The sequence below is a fragment of the Pecten maximus genome, chromosome 6 (assembly GCF_902652985.1).
Source record: "Pecten maximus chromosome 6, xPecMax1.1, whole genome shotgun sequence".
NCBI classification, from domain to species: Eukaryota; Metazoa; Mollusca; class Bivalvia; order Pectinida; family Pectinidae; genus Pecten; species Pecten maximus.
The window spans coordinates 7497021-7519236 of NC_047020.1; the positions used below are offsets into that span (position 1 = coordinate 7497021).

The following is a 22216-nucleotide window of genomic DNA, read 5'->3' on the forward strand; positions in this document are numbered from 1 at the left end:
TACGGGTATGTAGCTGTGTATTGAGAGTTAGTAAATCTCAATTCCATTCCAAAACCATGTGATATTTAAAGAGATGGAAAATCATCTGTAGGTCAGATAAGTAATTTTATTTTTATACTTTTTAAAGATAAGATGGTAAGATGTTTGAAACTTTGATAATTTGACCATATGGCTGTGTTACTGATGTGGTGGGTCGTCTTAAGGGTTGCTGTTTCCCCTCTGTTGTCTTGTTAATTTTAAGGTGTCTATTAAAGATGATCACATCAGACACATCGCTGGCATGCTCATCGAGTGCTTCCATGCATGTGGCTTTGTATTTGCTTCAATGATTTAAGATTGGGTTGTTTGTTTCATTGACAAATGTTTGTATTTTGTTTTTAGTAGTAAATTGAATATACTATAATACAAATAAATTACTGCTGATTTCAATGAATTTGTTAAAATCACTATCTTAGCATTTGTAAAAAAAATCTTAGTACATGAATAATTCCTGGTATATTGTGATATTTTCCAGTCATTTGTGACTTAGCCGACTTAAATGTTCTATTTAATGTTCTGTTGTGGATTATTGAAATGACATAGCATTGTATATGTGAATGTTTAGGAGGAAATTACTGTTGCTTATACTTTATATTATATACATGTTTTATTGGTAAGATCACAGGAATACCAATGATACAATAAATCATTATACATTGTAATGGGGACCGTTTTGCACCAGTGATAATGAAGATATGAAATAGCAAACATTTGGTAAACACAGATATATCACATTGAAAATACTACCTTTGGACAGATAGACTCTAGAAAATTAGTCAAGAGGTTTGGTTTGATTTGTCAACAGATCTTCATTATAACTGGTACAATACACTGGTGGTCATTTAGTTTGACGTGCGCACACTACCTCATCACCTCATACACACCATACAGCATATTGTCACCATCTGGCCACTGTGATATGAGTGCATGCTTCTCAGTTTTCTTACAAAATTAAATGGGAAATGTTGTCAAAGAAATCAGGGACATGTAATATTTTTATCTCTGAAATTTTTTTTTCTCTTCTCGGACTTGACTTGGATAAAGAATTCTATTAACAGCTGTAAGAACAAAGACATTTCTGTGGCAGGGTCATGTCAGAGTGGTTACTTAACATGTTCCAGCATGCCAGATAACCATCATTTTTACAGACTGTGTTGTTGTGCAGGTATCCTGTTTTTGCTTTGACATGATCCGGTCACCTAGATGTAGTTCTGGAATCTCATCACAGTGGCCACTGTTACAAGGCACTTCTCCTAGATAGTAGTGGTCCCAGCAGGCTCGAACCACTAATACATGTAGTGTGTACTCGAGTGTGCTAATCTGTGATAATCATCGTTCTACTATAGTATTTCAGACTTTGACACAATGCCAATATTCCACTATTGTTACAGATATCTTATGCCATATAAATATTTTAATGAATAGCTTCAGTAGATCATGTTCTTTAAAGTACTACAAGGAAAAAAATGCGAACCTAATCAGATTTTACAGGGACCAGGGCACACGTATGCAATAATAATGCTGGCAGACCTGTTTGTCGTGCCTGGCCAAAAGTCGGTATTTACCAGGAGTTCTATTGTAGTAGTAAAGTCAGTATTATACAGGTAGTGTTATTGTAAAGTTAATTGTACTGATCAGGTAATTATTACCTGGTTAATACACAGCCTATACAAAGAGCTGCAATGCTGTGCTTTAGTAAATCACTTTCAGTTTCAAGGCTAATAGTCTATTGTAGTAGTCCATTGTAGTATATCAGAATTAGTCCCAGCCAATAGAAGCTTCCTCTCATGTTTTCTCTTTCATTATATTCTGTTAAGAAATTTAATACACAATATAGTTATATTTAGTAATGCACAGCTTAACAGAAAGAAACACCAAGATATTTTATGCATATATACTATACAGTCTACATAAATGTGGTAAGAAAAAAAACACTAAAGATTTGTGTCATTCATCTCTGTCAAAGGTTTGGATGACTTTAAAAACATTAAAAAGTAACATTCACGATTGGAATATGATAGATTGATTTCCTGCCAATATGAAAAGTATTAATCTGTTCATGGAATTTTCATACTCTTTTCATGTTCCTCATTCCAGTTATCATGTTACTGTACAAGGTATCATTGTGTGTTTTCATGTTTTTTTTTAGACTCGCACTAGCTGAGGATGAAGTGCGCACATTAAGATCCAAAGCAGGATTGCTAACTGATTACGAAACCCAAGTGCGCCGTTTGCGTGATGATATCGCATTGCTTACATCTAGGAGAGATTCTCTGTACCGCTCTTCCTCTTCCATGTCATTGCCCCTAAAGGATGACACTTATTTGTCATCTCATTCACAATTAAAAGATGACCTGCCTAAAAAGAGTGATTCTTATAAAGATCATAAGTCTGGGTAAGACTGGTAGTCGGTCATGACCAGCTGTATTTTATATGGTCAAGAGCTTTTGTAGCAAGCTTCTGTGTGATCTAGATTATACTTACATGTGGTTGAAGTTCTTGAGTTTAAATCTAAGACCAACCTGGTCCCAATATTTGTATATTTATTTGGTAAGCTGTGAAAGCAATTATCTGTGGCCAGGTTTTTGATTCAAATATCACTTTTGCTTTCCAACTTCAGATTCAAGAACTTTGACCATACTGTTAAAACCGCACTCATCAGTAGCTGCTTGTCCAAAGTGTGTGTCAGTCTTACTCACCCTACTCGAACATCTTAGCCACCATACTCCTAGATCTCCATCATACTCATCCTCCCATTGTCGTACTCTCTAACCATCTAAACCGTGATATTTGTTTTACAGCGTCTTTGTGTCCGTGGGCCTGGGAGTAGGCAGCTTTTAAAGTGTTCTCTGTGTTATTGTACACCTATACCCATTCTTGTTGAACTAGAAGCAGGTGTTCGTGTGAATTTAATGTTTAAATTTGTGTGCCATGACAAGCTGGATGATTTTTTGTTTTAAACAAGTTTTGCATTTTATTGATTTTTTTCATGGTATCCTAAAAAGAGTGTGTTTTTAATCTCTGTAGATGTTACTTTTTCTAAATGGAGCTTTTTTTCATTTTTTGAGGTGCTGGTTTTACAACATGAAATGCTTTTTTTGTTCAATTATAAATGGATGGTTATTTTGCTGTTAAAAAATAACTTGAATTATGACATGAACTACACTGTATTTATTATAAGAAATAAGCTACAGTATTAAACTTGAAAAGGAACCTTTTCCATTTGTTATAGTTCAATATTCATTCAAATTCAAATTGAAAAGTGAAAGTTTCAGATAGCGGATACATTATTTATCAAGTCGGGAATCATTTGGACACATTACTTGTCTTTAGTTTTGAAGATTTTTAATAATTCTTGCATCAAAACAGATTTTAATCTAATACTCAAAAAAAAAAAAAAAAAAAGTGAAAATGTTATTTGTGTCTTGCATGAATTAAAAAAAAAATGAATGATGTCCGTTGATTTTTCATTGTAGAGAAATAAATGATGATGTCCTACCAAGATTAAATCACTGGTAATGAAGACCTACTAAAACATGCTGGCTAATTGACTAAGGGTTTTGTTTGCTGTTACTATTGCTTGTTTATATGCATATTAAACCAAACATGAAATAAAACAAAAACAAAAAAAGAATTCTAAATGCAATGTGATTTATCATAAAAAATACCATGATTTGTGAACACATCCTCATTGGAAGGCTTTTGAATTTGCGTTGTTTTGAGGCAATTGTTTTTTGTGTATGAAAGTTTCAATAAGTTGTTTTGCTTTCTAGCATCAATGGATAAGCAAGGATCTAATGCATGGCAAGTTAACATGCTTTTAAAAGACAAACTGGAAACATCTGCTTGTGGTGTCACAAGAATGGGTTAGATGACCACAGAGTTGTGTGACCACTCGCGTATCTCCATGTATAACTCTGGACAATGTCCATACTTGTTTTCCTTAGGCTGGCTGACTCCCAGGATGAAATTGTCAAGTTACGAGCTAGGTCTGGTCTTGTCGATGATTATCAGCGGGAGTTAAGGAATCTTAGGACTGAGCTCTCTATTGTCGGTTCCAAAAAGAGCTATCTTGATAGGTAAGCCTGGTATACTTGAAGGTGGTGGAATATAAAAATATATAGATATCATTCAAGACTGGTTCTATATGATAATTAATCCCTTTTACTCCATGCTTTTGGTACATTTTGGGAGCACATTTGATCACCATTTATTGATGTGAAGTTTATTTATCACTGTGTGGATCCCTTGAGCACCGTAATATGTATATGCTTTATTAGATAGACACATTTGATTTATTCTCACCAGAACTGATAATATGTCGAAGAGAAATGTAGTTATCAATTCCATGTTATCGTAGTACGAGTATGGTGTTTCTGTTGTGTGAATTCTGTTGATATATGTACACCAGCATCTCCAACAGCACAAGTTGCCCAACATCTAGGTAACATGTGAAAAACTTAAACCTATTTATTTCTGATTTCATGAAAAGCTCTAAGCATTCCAGGTAAGACATTTTCAAATGCTTGCAATCTCATTTACTAGTTAGAAGGCCCAATATCCAATCTATTGCTTCTGAAATCAATGTGGCAATATGGAGTTTTAATGTCTGAATTTCAAGTTGTTTTAAAACATGACCATGCAGCGACCAGTAAATCTAATGAAAATTCTTGAAAATTTACTCAGGAGAACATTACTGGGGTATTCCTTTAGCTTAAAATTTCCTTCAACTTCAGTAATGAAATTTCCTTCAACTTTATTAATGAAATCCTATGGAAAAACCTTATGATTTCTTTCAGTAAAGGCATGTTTAAGAAAGCAAAGCATGTCCTAAATATAAATTTTAACCATTTTATCCAGTTTTTCAAGACCTGCATTGGGCTATTCAAACTTTGAAAAAGCAAAAAAATGAGGAAACATTTTTTTTGTGTTCATTTTGCTTTTATTTTGAATTAATATCATTGTACTCCATCAGTGCAATACATACCAAAAATTGGAAAAGGAAATAAAATCTTTAGTATACATATATGAAAAATCAAAAATTGATTTGGACTTGGTATGGTACCAAAGTCATAATATAAAAACATTTACTGCAATCAGTTAAATTTGATTTTATGACAACAATTTTTACATTGAATTTCTGTAGACTACTTCATTTGGTTCATGGTATTCAGAATGATCAGAAATTCTCTATAGTGGTGGTTTGGGTAGTTTAATATTGTGGCAGTAAGATAGTTCTCAGATTTCTTTTGTCGGTACCCTCATGATTGATCATTTTCAACCTAACCCCAACTCTCTGCATGTACTAACATCCATCCTAACTCTTTGTCTTTGATTTAACAGGTACGCCATTAAATAACAGAAATAGATATAATTAATTTGGCACTTAGATCTATATTTGCATGATGTCACATTATTACAATGTTTTGACACATATTCTTGTGACAATAGTAATATTCAATGACTGTAATAGTTTTATGAATTAATAATTCATTCTGAATTTTGTTTGCCTATCAATTATTTATATGGTGTCTACACAATGTTTGAACAAAGCGTATATTAGTATTGATAATTTTTCCCATGCATTTTTTGTCTTATCAATAAAAATTGTTCCTAAAAATGTGATTTTTCTGGTGATTAAAATGATTGCGTGGTACTGTTAATGACGTTTTTGATATGTTTTTTTTAATGAAATTTAAATTTGTCAATCACGATGAAAACAGAGACAATTTATTTATGAGATATACCGAACTGAATACAACTCATGGTAAATATTATATATATATGTATTGAGGAAAACTTGTGGTAAATGTTATATATATGTATTGAACTATTTGTCTGCAGTGACATGCTTGGATCTCTGTCAAGCTACACTTACACGCCTCGTATCAGCTCACCTTTGTCCTGCAATGATGCTGTCCAGAAAGTGCGACAACACAAACTCCTCTCACTTTTCAATGACATGTTCAGCCACCAACGACTTGATGCCATGGATACCCTGCGTCATTACACTGAACGACAATGAAAACAACCAGCGCATCATCTTCCTTGCTATGCAGGTTTGTTGAACCATATATCCCATTTGAAATGCTTGTTTCAGTACTAGTCGTGTAGCATGGATAGGTCAGGCTTAAGAACATTAACATTCATTGGCAAAGAAGAAAATTTAACTGTCAGAGAAAAAATCCAATTGTTTACATGCTTATGAAGCCTCATGGTAGAAATAAATCCTCTAATATTTATCTGTTAATTATGAAACATGGTGAAGAAGAAAAACATTGCTTCCAGTTATCTCCCCTGAGCTGTAAAAACCGAAATCTATACTAATTGAGAAAAAGAAGATATTTACCTAAGACTCAATACTGTTGTAGGAAGCATACTGTGCAGCCAAACTGGCATTCCGTCAGTTCAAGATGAAGGTACGTGCTAACCTGGCGGCTACACACATTGGCCCAGAGACGCTGGAGGAGGCTGTACAGGACTACATCAACAGGAACACAGATCTGTATGATCTGCCAGGAATGGTGTCGGTGAGTGCATACATCACTAACTATAGGATTAGGTTAAGTCAGTGTCCAGTCAAGATTTTGAATGTGCTGTGATTATAAAAGGCAATGGAACAGTTTGTAGTAAAGTAATCCTTATTAAGTCATGTTTTTGTGGGGTTTTTTATGTGTAGAGTTGAGGGTTTTTTTCCAGTTGTGTGTCACTTTTTTTTGCTTCATTTAAAAGGAAATTTAAAATATTTATTTAGGGATTTTTTTTTAATATCTTGCTGTGGCATTGCTTTTGCTGTTAATTTTGACAATCAGTAAAAACATGTTGTTAATCACATATACATGTATACATTGTATATCAATTAAGGTTACTTTTGCACTTTTTTGCCTTGCTCAAAGAAAATAGTGCCTCTGTATTTTGTATATATTTTGACAGTGTTTGACATTGTTGTATTTGTATGCATTGACATTGTTATATAAGTATACATTGACATTGTTATACTTTGTACACATTGACATTGTTATACTTTGTACACATTGACATTGTTATGCTTTGTATACATTGACATTGTTATACTTGTACACATTGACATTGTTATATTAGTATACATTGACATTGTTATACTTTGTATACATTGACATTGTTATATTTGTATACATTGACATTGTTATACTTTGTATACATTGACATTGTTATATTAGTATACATTGACATTGCTATATTAGTATACAATGTATATTGACATTGTTACACTTTGTTTACATTGACATTGTAATATTAGTATACATTGACATTGTTATACTTTGTATACATTGACATTTTTATATTAGTATATATTGACATTGTTATATTAGTATAATTGACATTGTAATACTTTGTATACATTGACATTGGTATATTTGTATACATTGACATTGTTATATTAGTATATATTGACATTGTTAAATTAGTATAATTGACATTGTAATACTTTGTATACATTGACATTGGTATATTTGTATACATTGACATTGTTATATTAGTATACATTGACATTGTTATACTTTGTACACATTGACATTGTTATACTTTGTATGCATTGACATTTCTATATAAGTATACATTGACATTGTTATATTAGTATACATTGACATTGTTATACTTTGTACACATTGACATTGTTATACTTTGTATGCATTGACATTTCTATATAAGTATACATTGACATTGTTATATTAGTACACATTGACATTGTTTTACTTTGTATACATTGACATTGTTATACTTTGTATACATTGAAATTGTTATAATTTGTATACATTGACATTGTTATATTAGTATACATTGACATTGTTATACTTTGTACACATTGACATTGTTATACTTTGTACATATTGACATTGTTATACTTTGTATACATTGAAATTGTTATAATTTGTATACATTGACATTGTTATATTAGTATACATTGACATTGTTATACTTTGTATACATTGACATTGTTATATTAGCATACATTGCCATTTTTATTAGCTCACCTGGTCCGAAGGACCAAGGTGAGCTTATGCCATACCGTGTCGTCCGTCGCCCGTCTGTCGTCCGTCCGTCCGTCCGTCCGTCCGTCCGTCCGTCCGTCGTCCGTCCGTCCGTCCGTCAACAATAGACTTATTTGACTTCTTCTTCATAACCGCTGATCGGAATTTCACCAAATTTGGTCAGAAGCATCCCTATGGGTAGGGGACGCAAAATTGTACAAATGATGGGGCTGACCCCCTGGGCGCCTCTAGGGCGGGGCCAAAAGGGGTCAATTTAGCTATTTTGATATAAACGACTTCTTCTCTGAAACCGAGCAATGGATATCGCTCATATTTGCTTGGTAGTATCACTATGGGGTGGAGATTCAAAATTGTACAAATGATGGGGCTGACCCCCCAGGGGCCTGAGGGGCGGGGCTAAATGTGGTCAATTGGGCTCTATTGATATAAACGACTTCTTCTCTGAAACCGAGCATTGGATATCGCTCATATTTTCCTGGTAGCATCACTACTGAGTGGGGACTCAAAATTGTACAAATGGTGGGGCTGACCCCCCGGGGCGCTGAGGGGCGGGGACAAACAGGGTCAATTTGGCTAAATTGATATAAATAACTTCTCCTCTGAAACTAAGCAATGGATATCTCACGTATTTGCCTTGTAGCACCTACTTGGGGTAGGAATTCAAAATTGTACAAATGGTGGGGCTAACCCCCTGGGTGTCTTAGGGGCGGGGCCAAAAAGGGCCAGTTTGGCTAGATTGATATAAACGACGTCTCCTCTGAAACGAAGCAATGGATATCTCACATATTTGACTGGTAATATCCCCTTGGGGTAGGGATTCAAAATTGTACAAATGATAGGGCTGACCCCCCTGAGGGCTGAGGGGTGGGCCAGAAGGGGTCAATTTGCCTAAATTGATATAAACAACTTCTTCTCTGAAACTAAGCAATGGATATATATATATCGCTCATATTCGCTTGGTAGCATCCCCTTGGGGTAGGGATTCAAAATTGTACAATTGGTGGGGCTGACCCCGAGGGGCGGGGCCAAAATGGATCAATTTGGCTAAATTGACATTTTTAGAATAACAATAAAAACAATGTTCATGTAACCATATAAAATGCATATGATATATATTGACATAGCAATACCAGTGGCAAATATACTTAAGCATAGTTCTTGTTTCATATCTCATGAAACCAGGTGAGCGATACAGGCCCTCTGGGCCTCTTGTATTAGTATACATTGACATTGTTATTAGCTCACCTGCCCGAAGGGCAAGTGAGCTTATGCCGTGGCGAGGCGTCCGTCATCCGTCTGTCGTCCGTCCGTCCGGCGTCAACTTTTCCATTGAAGCAACTTCTTCTCAATAACCAAAAGGCCCAGAGACCTAATATTGGGCCTGTAGCATGCTGGGGTGAAGGGCTACCAAGTTTGTTCAAATGAATAACGTTGACTTTCATTCAAGGTCACTGGGGTCAAATATGCTAAAGAAAAATTAAACGACTTCTTCTCAATAACCAATAGTCCCAGGGAGTTGATATTGGGTCTGTAGCATGCTGGGGTGAAGGGCTACCAAGTTTGTTCAAATGAATGACCTTGACTTTCATTCAAGGTCACTGGGGTCAAATATGCTAAAGAAAAATTAAACGACTTCTTCTAAATAGCCAAAAGACCCAGGGACTTGATATTGGGTCTGTAGCATGCTGGCGTGAAGGGCTACCAAGTTTGTTCAAATGAATGACCTTGACCTTCATTCAAGGTCACAGGAGTCAAAAAGGCTAAAATCTTCAAACGACTTCTTCTCAATAACCAAGAGGCCCAGGGAGTTGATAGTCGGTCTGTAGCATGCTGGCGTAAAGAGCTACCAAGTTTGTTCAAATGAATGACCTTGACCTTCATTCAAGGTCACAGGAGTCAAAAAGGCTAAAATATTTAAACGACTTCTTCTCAATAACCAAGAGTCCCAGAGACCTAATATTTGGCCTGTAGCATGCTGGGGTGAAGGGCTCCCAAGTTTGTTCAAATTAATGACCTTGATCTTCATTCAAGGTCACAGGAGTCAAAAAGACTAAAATCTTTAAACGACTTCTTCTCAATAACCAAGAGTCCCAGGGAGTTGATATTGGGTCTGTAGCATGCTGGGGTAAAGGGCTACCAAGTTTGTTCAAATGAATGACCTTGACCTTCATTCAAGGTCACAGCAGTCAAAAAGGCTAAAATCTTTAAATGACTTCTCAATAACCAACAGTCCCAGGGAGTTGATATTGGGTCTGTAGCATGCTGGGGTGAAGGGCTACCACATTCAAGGTCACGTTGATCAAGTATGCTTAAATCTTTAAATGACTTTTAGTGAAAAGGCAAAGTGCAGAGAGACATTATATTGGTCATGTAGCATGCTTTCAAATAACTGCAGGATCCATATATGAAAAGATCACTGCATTGCAGGTGAGCGATTTGGGCCCATTGGGCCCTTGTATTTGTATACATTGACATTGTAATATTAGTATACATTGACATTGTTAAACTTTGTATACATTGACATTGTTATACTTTGTATACATTGACATTGGTATATTTGTATACATTGACATTGTTTATTAGTATACATTGACATTGTTATACTTTGTATACATTGACATTGTTATATTAGTATACATTGACATTGTTATATTATTTTACATTGATATTGTTATACTTTGTATGCATTGACATTGTTATATTATTATACATTGACATTGTTATATTATTATACATTGACATTGTTATATAAGTATACATTGACATTGTTATACTTTGTATACAATGACATTGTTATACTTTAGTATACAATTGACATTGTTATACTTAGTATACATTGACATTGTTATACTTTGTATACATTGACATTGTTATACTTAGTATACATTGACATTGTTATACTTAGTATACAATGACATTGTTATACTTTGTATACAATGACATTGTTATATTAGTATACATTGACATTGTTATACTTTGTATACAATGACATTGTTATACTTTGTATACAATGACATTGTTATATTAGTATACATTGACATTGTAATACTTTGTTTACGTTGACATTGTTATACTTTGTATGCATTGACATTGTTATACTTTGTATACATTGACATTGTTATACTTTGTTTACATTGGCATTGTTATACTTTGTACGTGTTGCCCTTGTTGTACTTTGTTTATGTTGACATTGTTGCCCGCTGTATATGTTGAATTATCAGACATTGGTGTATTTGTGCTGACAATGTTATTTTATGCTGTTGATTGCTGTGGCTTGGCTAGCTGGCTTCTTACTAATGGAATCCACCACCACACCAAAGGCGAATAATTTATTTTGCACCCTGTAAATCAGTTTGCCATTTCACAGGATGTGATCCGGGCACTGAACCGAAACCCCAAGATCTTCCTGCCTTCAGACGAATTATGTACTTTTGCCGTCATCCAGCCATTCATCCGGGAAGCCTGCAAGCTTGCTTGGCAGATGAATGCCCTCGCTCACCCAATGGACATCTCAGTGGCCTCAGACGCTGAGTTGTTTGATGATAAGAAGTAAGATCTTTCATTTAACAAAAGTCGTTGACATTAATCAAGAATAAGGTTAAAGGTTGAGTACTTTTGAGTTTTTTTCCATTCCAATAAAATATTTGATTTTAAAAACATTGCAAAGAATAACTTTTTTTTTTTATGTATTGTCACTGACTGATCATTCAGGCCTTAGATATTTTGAAGGACCCCTCAACTAAGATATGTACATTTCATGGATCAATCTAAGCATTGTTTACTACCATTTATATGGGTATTTTCCCTTCAGGATTTTGTTTTATTTTTCCCCTCAGACTTCTGTTAATTTCACTGAAATGTTGTATTTTCCCTCACTTGTAATTAACCATTTGCTGTTTTTACATTGAAAATGTGTTTTTAAAGCAAAAAACTGAAAGTTTGTGATGTTTAAATTTCCCCTTTTCAGAACTAATTTTCCCCTATGGTCCAAAAAGGGTAGCTTCCCCTAAGTTCTAGATTAATCCCTGCATGTATATATACATATATGGTTTCTTGATATATACTTTGATGTCTTTAACTGAGAAAACTTGACTGGCATACAAAATTAAACTTAAACATACACATATGGTATTTTTAGGTCATCTGACCTGAAGGGTCAGGATGACCTATAGCCATCGTGCTTCGTCCGTCGCCGTGCGCCGTCCGTAAACTTTTCACATTTCAATTTTCTTCTCAAGTTCCACCAGTGGCATTAAGCTGAAACTTGCCAGAAATGATCCTGTGATGGTCCTGACCAAGTGTTATTATTTTTGGGGTCGATCCGAAATCCAAGATGGCCGCCATTTTGAAAACACATTTTAAACTTCTTCTCACGTTCCACCAGTGCTATTGAGCTGAACCTTGCCTGAAATAATCCTGATATGATCCCGACCAAGTGTTATTATTTTTCGGGTCGGTCAGATATCCAAGATGGCCGCCATCTTGAAAAACACATTTTAAACTTCTTCTCACGTTCCACCAGTGCTATTGAGCTGAAACTTGCCTGAAATGATCCTGATATGATCCCGACCAAGTGTTATTTTTCGGGTCGGTCTGAAATCCAAGTTGGCCACCATAGCCGCCATTTTGAAAAACACATTTTAAACTTCTTCTCAAGTTCCACCAGTGCTGTTGAGCTGAAACTTGCCTGAAATGATCCTGATATGATCCCGACCAAGTGTTGTTATTTTTCTGGTCGGTCCGAAATCCAAGATGGCCTCCATAGCCGCCATCTTGAAAAACACATTTTAAACTTCTTCTCAAGTTCCACCAGTGCTATTGAGCTGAAACTTACCTGAAATGATCTTGATATGATCCTAACCAAGTGTTATTTTTCGGGTTGGTCCGAAATCCAAGATGGCCGCCATAGCCGCCATCTTGAAAAACACATTTTTAACTTCTTCTCACATTCCACCAGTGCTATTGAGCTGAACCTTGCCTGAAATGATCCTGATATGATCCTGACCAAGTGTTGTTATTTTTCGGGTTGGTCATCCAAGATGGCCGCCATAGCCGCCATCTTGAAAAACACATTTTAAATTCTTCTCACATTCCACCGGTGCTATTGAGCTGAAACTTGCCTGAAATGATCCTGATATGATCCCGACCAAGTGTTATTCTTATGGGTCGGTCCAAAATTCAAGATGGCCGCCATAGCCGCCAACTTGAAAAACACATTTTAAACTTCTTCTCAAGTTCCACCAGTGCTATTGAGCTGAAACTTGCCTTAAATGATCCTGATATGATCCCGACCAAGTGTTGTTATTTTTCGGGTTGGTCCGAAATCCAAGATGGCCGCCATAGCCGCGATCTTGAAAAACACATTTTTAACTTCTTCTCAAGTTCCACCAGTGCTTTTGAGCTGAAACTTGCCTGAAATGATCCTGATATGATCCCGACCAAGTGTTGTTATTTTTCGGGTCGGTCAGAAATCCAAGATGGCCGCCATCTTGAAAAACACATTTTAAACTTCTTCTCAAGTTCCACCAGTGCTGTTGGGCTGAAACTTGCCTGAAATGATTCTGAGATGATCCTGACCAAGTGTTGTTATTTTTTGGATTGGTCTGAAACTAAGATTGCCGCCATATCTGCCATCTTGAAAAACACATTTTAAGCGTCTTCTCCAGTTCCATTGGTGCCATTGAGCTGGAAATGGGTGAGGATGTCAAGAAAGGCGAGCAAACATAGTGTTGTTATTTATCTGGTCGGCTAGAAATCCAAGATGGCCACCATGGCCAACAGTGCCACTACTAGTATATACTTGCTACAGAGATTACATACTTCAATAGTATAAGGGTTTTAATTTAGAGTCAGATGACCGTTAAGGCCCCTGGGCCTCTTGTTCAGGAAAGAAACCATTAAAACACTGGTTGTACTATGTTTGTTCTACAGGTACAGGAGGAGCTACGACTCTGAGTACACTGCACCACTCATCAACCATCACATCTGGCCTTGTCTCACTCAGGGAATCAAGATAATCACCAAGGGTGAGGCGGTCACACGCCGTGGTGCCTCCCTAGGGGTAAGTTATCTACCTTTATCTGACATGGGCGGTCACATGCCGTGGTGCCTCCCTAGGGGTAAGTTATCTACCTTTATCTGACATGGGCTGTCACACACCGTGGTGCCTCCCTAGGGGTAAGTTATCTACCTTTATCTGACATGGGCGGTCACACGCCGTGGTGCCTCCCTAGGGGTAAGTTATCTACCTTTATCTGACATGGGCTGTCACACACCGTGGTGCCTCCCTAGGGGTAAGTTATCTACCTTTATCTGACATGGGCGGTCACACGCCGTGGTGCCTCCCTAGGGGTAAGTTATCTACCTTTATCTGACATGGGCGGTCACACGCCGTGGTGCCTCCCTAGGGGTAAGTTATCTACCTTTATCTGACATGGGCTGTCACACGCCGTGGTGCCTCTCTAGGTTTAAGTTATCTACCTTTATCTGACATGGGCTGTAGAAGTGAGATTCGCATTGATCATGGTAAACTACAACTGACCCCCGTCGTGATTCTCGATATATTTGCTGTAAACATCATTAGCCAGGAATGAATCATCAAAACAAAAGATACCAAATATCAGACAAAATGGTTCGTAATTGTAATAAGTTGAATGATGATTGAATGGTTGGGGCATCTAATTTTAATAACGTAGGTCTAAGACGCAAGCGTTCCCTTTCCCTGGTACAGCGGTAAGTTGGTGTCACTCTGTTCAAATATTGTCACCAACAGAAAAAAATAAACACTTTCTTACATTTCCACTTAATTACAAATTTATATCCAAAGAACTACATTATTTTCATTTTGGAACATTTGTCACATGTTGGTAACCATAAGATTTCATGTAAACACTCTGATACATGTGAAATACACACATTACTTAGCACTCCAGCTCAGTTTCTGAAAACATTTGTTGAAATGCGTGGTGTCTGGAATCTTAAGGTCTCAAATCTGAAGGTGAACTGTTAACATCACTATAAATGTTAGCATACTTACCCAGTCCAGGGAAGTACTGATAATGGAATCTGACAGTGATTAGTCTAATATTTATATTCAGCTGTGACGTTCCATTTCATGGTGTCATCTATGCTAGACGCGTCATTTAAACAAGTGTTCTTTTAATAAAAACATGAACATAATGATTGTCATACTAATATTTCACATTGTAAAATTACGTATTTCACATATACATCAGTGGTTCCTCTTATATAGATAATAAACTGTCCTTCATTATGAACTATATTTTGTCATGTAGTGATTCAGCCTGTAAAATGTAGTTGATATGTTGGGAGAACCCAGTACATTTGTAGGTAAAGACGTTATGGGATAAACAAGTTCCCCTCAACATGTGACGGTTCTTTATCATGTTTGTCATGTTAATATAACTTTCGTTAGTTTATTTTCAAATTTAGAAAGGACATTCGCTAAATTCAAAAATTAACTAACTCGAGTTAGATCAACATGATAAACAACCGTCACTTGTTGGGGAACATCTCTGTTATGATTGAAGTTTATCATGACTTGCCACCACTTATTTTGCTCAAAGAATGTATGTTTCCATCTTTCTCAGATCAGCTTATCCCACTTTTGATGTTGTTTGAACACCTATTCTGTTGATAGCTTGTGTAAGATTATTTCATCAGTCTTATTTATTGGACACAAATTTGTCACCTCCCCCTCACATTAATGTGGTGGGTATTTTATTTCAGAAACCAAGGATGAGTAGGAGCCCTACTAGGTCCCGTTCCATCAGCCCGGGTCCACGTCCACGCTCTCGCTCCCGATCTCTGAGTCCCACCCGTCGCAGTCGTTCACCCAGCCCACGTCGAAACACATACAGCTCAGGTCTGTGGTAACAAGTGCCACTGTCAGCCAGTCTCTAGCAGCAGGCTCCAATCTACATCAATATTTTACTCTGTACTACCTATTGACTCTCTGCTTTGGTCGCCCCTGGCGATCCTCACCCAGCTAACCCCATTGGTTGAATGTAACTTGGTGGTGGATGCAAACCAGAAAACATTTATTTGATCATAGATTTAATAACATGTGCTATAACTTGTAAATGTGTGTTGGGCGTGGTGACCAATGCTTGTGGACATATTGTATATTAATGTGTGAGCATGTAACCTCCTGTACAGGAAACTGTATAACTTGTTGGATGTTAGTACATCATTATTTATATTTGTAACATATTTCTGATATCAGGTCCTGAGTGGAAAGGTCTTTTTGTGCATAAAAATAATGTTTATTATTTATAATCTTTTAAATCGAGAAATTTTATAAAATTTGTTTTAAATTTTAATCCCAATGAACACACAATAGAAGTTGAATATTGTGAAGTTATCATACTGGCTGGGTAACATAGAACCATACTGAACTGTTTACACGGACGTTGGATCTCCCACCTCCCGTTTACTGGATTAAAGTTTGTCTACTGAAATTTTGCACTAAATGACCTCTGCACATCATACTGATCTGTGTATTTTAGTATAAAGACTTGTATTTGTAGATTTAAGATTTTACTGTGTGGTATTAGATTTTCCTGATTATATTAAAGTATACTGGTTTTCTATCAGCTGTAATATTTTTACTTTCTTTTCTTGGTTTCTATGTTATATTAGTGACTGCCACCACTCTCCACGCCAGATCTCGCTCTGGTCACACACTTAGGGTGAGATTCTCACTCTGGTCAGGAAACATCTAATTTTACAGTATTTAATCACCTGTTTGTATAATTTCTGTGTGCTTCTCTTACTTAATGTAACTTGACCTGATAAAGGTCATACTGTCCAAGCAACTGTGATATATATTTATGTTGTTGTTTCTCCTTGATTGCACAATCATTAATTTTCCTTTACTTTCACTTTTCTGTGAACTGTTACTGCCCATCAGGGCACATTCTGGCCTCGGTATATGTGAGGTCTTGCTGTCAAATTCCTTTGAACTGTTATTGCCTATAGGAGGGCACATTCTTGCCTACTGTAAGTGAGGGATGATAAAATTTGTTGAAGTATTTGTGTGAAATCATTGATAAATCACCCTTTACCATCCTCTTGAATGTATCAATCACAAATTTGAATTATGAAAAAATAAAATAAGTATAAAATTTTAAATGTGCTGTCGATATAATAAAAATGTATTTTGAAGTCAAAGTGTAACCTAGCTGTTATTGTAATTTTCTTAAAAAGCAGAAACATATTATGTTTGGAGGTATTGACAATATGATTTTTATGTCCATCAAAAGTTGTGGCTTACAATAAAGCATAGAGGATACAATCTGACAATGTTTTGATGTTTCGACTCTTGTTTCAGACCCAGTATATTAAACGGTGGTAATTGATGGAGGACATGTAAGATTGTTGATCATGTTAACAGTGATGTTGGAGAGTCAGGGCGGCCATATCTGGTCAACACCAACCATCATCTCATCCCAACATTTCGTTGTGAAGCATCATTGTCAGTGGACTATGGTTACAAAGTCGTTGTTAATGGTGAATGTTTGACTGTATTTATCAATATTGTAGTAAAATCTGTCCTTTGTTACTTCCTTTCCATGTTTAGACTTTCCTGGAGACGTTTATGTAACACTTTGCCTCTCTACACAGTCTGTTACGTTTAAACCCTGTCAGCTTCCAAACTGTTGACAGGGCAGTGAAACTCTACATGAGGCCAAATTCGTGTTGAAATTTGTGTCTGGAAAACTTTTTAAGTAAATTTTCTCAGAATCGTTTGTTTAGTTTGCATCATTAATAATCATTACGTAAGTTTTTGTTTAAAGGATTTGGATGGGTTTTTTTCTCAGCCTTCAGGGCCATGCGATCATGAGTAATCGTCTTCTTTACATTTCTGCTGTGATACTGGTGATATAAGAACTGTTTGAAGCTAATGATGATATATTTCATACATGTATTATTATAGATATATTTATTTTTTACTGTTGAGTTGAGTTTACATGTTGAAGTAGAAAGTGCAGACATCATTTGTCCGTCCAACTCATTAAGTATTATATCTTTTAACATCTCTTAGTCATAATTCATTGTGATATATATATAATGGTATTTTTTGTAATATTAACAGGGATATACCTATTTTAGGGAAATTGTTATATGGTTTTTGTGTGATATTTCGTAGGTAGATAAAACAATGGGTTAATATCTGAACCACCTGGAGTGTACAATAGGTACTAGCACTAACAAAGAAAGGAGAATTTATTTTCATTCAAGAGAGGTTGTATTATGAGGAGCACTTAGCACAGAATGATGTAAATTACCCATTGGCTGTACATTATTGTAGGTTTTATACAGTAATAAAATCTATTTACCATCAAGTCTCTTTGTGATATATTACTCATTGTATTAAAAATTTAACCTGCATTCCCAGTACTTGTATAAATGACCTTGACCTTTTTGAAAAGCTCGATGAAGCACTAGTCTGACCTCAAAAACAGTACAGGTCAAACTTTCACATTCAAGTTTGGCTCAATGAAGAGCTGTGTAAGAATAATCTGCAGGCAGTGGAAATGTTGCCAGGAGGCCGATACTAATGTGTCAAATCCAGACACCAGACTGTTGTGTTTACAGACTTGTGTTTAGACTAGGCTGTCTAATGTAAATATAACATGTTATCTGTTCTACACTAAGTATTCTCCCTTTACAATGCGGAGAAGATGCTATTTGATCCACTATTGTGATGTTATCAAACTCATTTTTACAACAAGGACTTTGCTCACAGTGGCAAGAACATAACAAACTGAGTTAGAAGAGCCTTATAACAAAGAATATCTATGATTTACTGTATTAGGACCCTGCATGGAATGCGGGTGCCCTATAGTAATCATGGTGTCAGTCCGTCTGTCCAGAATCCATCAGTACATCACTCCAAATTTTCTGAAATCTTCCTTGGTGTCAAACTATGATGTGCAGATGTACAATAGGTGTTTAAACATTCCCAAGGTCAAGGTCACTTAATAAAGAATAGAACTTGGAATATACTGTCAAAATGCATCATATAAGGCCCTTACACTGCCACACTTTCTGAATACAAACATGAAATAACAGTTCTAAGGTCAAAGTCAAGGTCACTGTTACTACAAAAAAAAACCTGGAATATACTTTAAAAATACAATTAGGACTCTTACAAAAGTTAAACTTTCTGAAACTTTTCATGATGATAAATTGTGATATATTTGCAGACTTGAGGTTATCTAAGGTCACTTTATCACTTTTGAAATGAGGTTTATATGCAAGATAGCTCACGAACCTTTCATATTCTAAAAAATATGTATATTTTGTAATTTGTAAACACTCTGGTAAAGCTCATGTTTAGAGATGTAATCTATTGTGGGGCCCTCCCTGATAGTAATCTATCGCTGGGCCCTCTCTGATGGTAATCTATCGCAAGGCCCTCTCTGATGGTAATCTATCGCAAGGCCCTCTCTGATAGTAATCTATCGCAGGGCCCTCTCTGATAGTAATCTATTGTGGGGCCCTCCCTGATAGTAATCTATTGCGGGGCCCTCTCTGATAGTAATCTATTGTGGGGCCCTCTCTGATGGTAATCTGTTGTGGGGCCCTCTCTGATAGTAATCTATTGTGGGGCCCTCTCCAATAGTAATCTATTGTGGGGCCCTCTCTGATAGTAATCTATTGTGGGGCCCTCTCTGATAGTAATCTATCGCGGGCCCTCTCTGATGGTAATCTATTGTGGGGCCCTCCCTGATAGTAATCTATTGTGGGGCCCTCTCTGATAGTAATCTATTGTGGGGCCCTCTCTGATAGTAATCTATTGTGGGGCCCTCTCCTGATAGTAATCTATTGTGGGGCCCTCTCTGATAGTAATCTATTGTGGGGCCCTCTCTGATAGTAATCTATTGTGGGGCCCTCCCTGATAGTAATCTATTGTGGGTCCCTCTCTGATAGTAATCTATCGCGGGCCCTCTCTGATGGTAATCTATTGTGGGGCCCTCCTTGATAGTAATCTATTGTGGGGCCCTCCCTGATAGTAATCTGTTGTGGGGCCCTCTCTGATAGTAATCTATTGTGGGGCCCTCTCTGATAGTAATCTATTGTGGGGCCCTCTCTGATAGTAATCTATTGTGGGGCCCTCCCTGATAGTAATCTATTGTGGGGCCCTCCCTGATAGCAATCTATTGTGGGGCCCTCTCTGAAAGTAATCTATCGCGGGCCCTCCCTGATAGTAATCTATTGTGGGGCCCTCCCTGATAGTAATCTATTGTGGGGCCCTCTCTGATAGTAATCTATTGTGGGGCCCTCCCTGATAGTAATCTATTGTGGGGCCCTCTCCAATAGTAATCTATTGTGGGGCCCTCCCTGATAGCAATCTATTGTGGGGCCCTCTCTGATAGTAATCTATTGTGGGGCCCTCTCTGATAGTAATCTATCGTGGGCCCTCCCTGATAGTAATCTATTGAGGGTTCTCTGATAACAATGTATGGTGGGGCCCTCCCTGATAGTAAACTATTGAGGGTTCTCTGATAACAATGTATGGTGGGGCCCTCCCTGATAGTAAACTATTGAGGGTTCTCTGATAACAATGTATGGTGGGGCCCTCCCTGATAGTAAACTATTGAGGGTTCTCTGATAACAATGTATGGTGGGGCCCTCTCTGATAACAATGTATGGTGGGGCCCTCCCTGATAGTAATCTATTGTGGGGCCCTCTCTGATAGTAATCTATCGCGGGCCCTCCCTGATAGTAAACTATTGAGGGTTCTCTGATAACAATGTATGGTGGGGCCCTTTCTGATAATAATCATTGATAACGAAATGAATTTTTTAGTGGGGCTCCATATTATTTTGTCAGTGATGTAAATGTGTGTTACAGGTTACACCATTTAATTTGCATTCACATGACATCCTGTTGGCACTATCAACTCATTGATCCGCTTGTCGTTGGTATATCATTATACACTGATCAATCCAGTAATTAGGATCTTAAAATGAACAAAACAACATTTATTTATTTTTGCATCCATATTTTAATCAATTTCATTTAAAACAGAATTTCCAGTTATAAGCTATTACAACAATTCTGACTACTGGGCAAAAACTGAGCATTTCAGGAATACAACTGCTAATAACACTTGCATGAAAATAGATTAAGCACTAATGGTAACTTAGCAGGAAATGTTGAAAAAAAAGTGCATCTGATCAGTGAAGGGCTGCTTACAGATATTCAGATCTAGTTACTAGGGGAATCAATGTTGACTGAAAATGAGTACATACAATTTCTAAATAAGATATAGGCAATGTTGTTTTTTTGACCATTTATCTTGAAGCCAGAAAATTAGGAAACCCTGTAGGTTTCACCGAATGATTTTGATCCTTTAAAAAAAAATATACTTTTCTGAACTGCCAATTCTATCTTGATTGAATATTGTATATAAAATAAAGGAGAATCCTTGGACCATTGTCCACAAGCATGCCTTTTAGATTTCAGTAGATATTGATGTTATTATCATATACCGTATTTGACCTAATAAGGGCGCAGGGCGCGGGTAATTGACAGTGGGGGGGCCCTTATTAAGATTAGTTATTCTGAAGTTTTATGAAACAGACCATACATGTACCTTATAGCAGAATACCCAAGGCTGTGGAAACGGTAAAATATGCAGTCATCAAAATATTCCAGATGAAAATATCTATTCATTATCATAATATTAAACTTAAACATCACTTGAATATTCCTGTAAACTTGTAAACCATGCCAGCTGATCTTTAGACCAGAGAACGTGCGTTCCACCATTTATGTTCAAATAGCAAAACATTTCACATCAATTATTACTTTTGAACACAATTTTGACACTCAGTCAAAAATGTATTTCCTTGAAAAAAGGTAGGGGCACCCTTATTAGGTCAAATATGATATCTCCTCTTCAGTAACATCAGACTGAATATCGAAACTATTTGCCATTTGGATTCCAAGAAGTAATTTAAATGAAAACTTGATGTGAGAAGGGCATAGAGAGGAAAGTCATGCCTTTATATAAGGGTACATTCACTTCCTGCAGGTGAGCTGTCTAGTGTCTAGTATCAAGTGTGAGGGTGCTGAATTAGGGGTATGTACAAAGGCAGGCTAATCCACAG

General features: G+C 36.6%; 1 protein-coding gene across 1 annotated transcript in view; it reads left to right on the plus strand.

The window, feature by feature from the left end:
• Nucleotides 1-18440, plus strand: part of LOC117328854 (mitochondria-eating protein-like) — a 33679-nt gene extending 15239 nt beyond the window's left edge. Inside the window, 10 exon segments of the mRNA XM_033886434.1 lie at nt 2189-2434; nt 3987-4118; nt 4532-4546; nt 5884-6055; nt 6057-6098; nt 6411-6569; nt 11440-11621; nt 14004-14133; nt 15822-15957; nt 17425-18440. Coding sequence (XP_033742325.1) covers nt 2189-2434; nt 3987-4118; nt 4532-4546; nt 5884-6055; nt 6057-6098; nt 6411-6569; nt 11440-11621; nt 14004-14133; nt 15822-15957; nt 17425-17438 — 1228 coding nt within the window. The 3' untranslated portion in view covers nt 17439-18440.
• The last annotated feature ends 3776 nt before the right edge of the window (nt 18441-22216 follow it).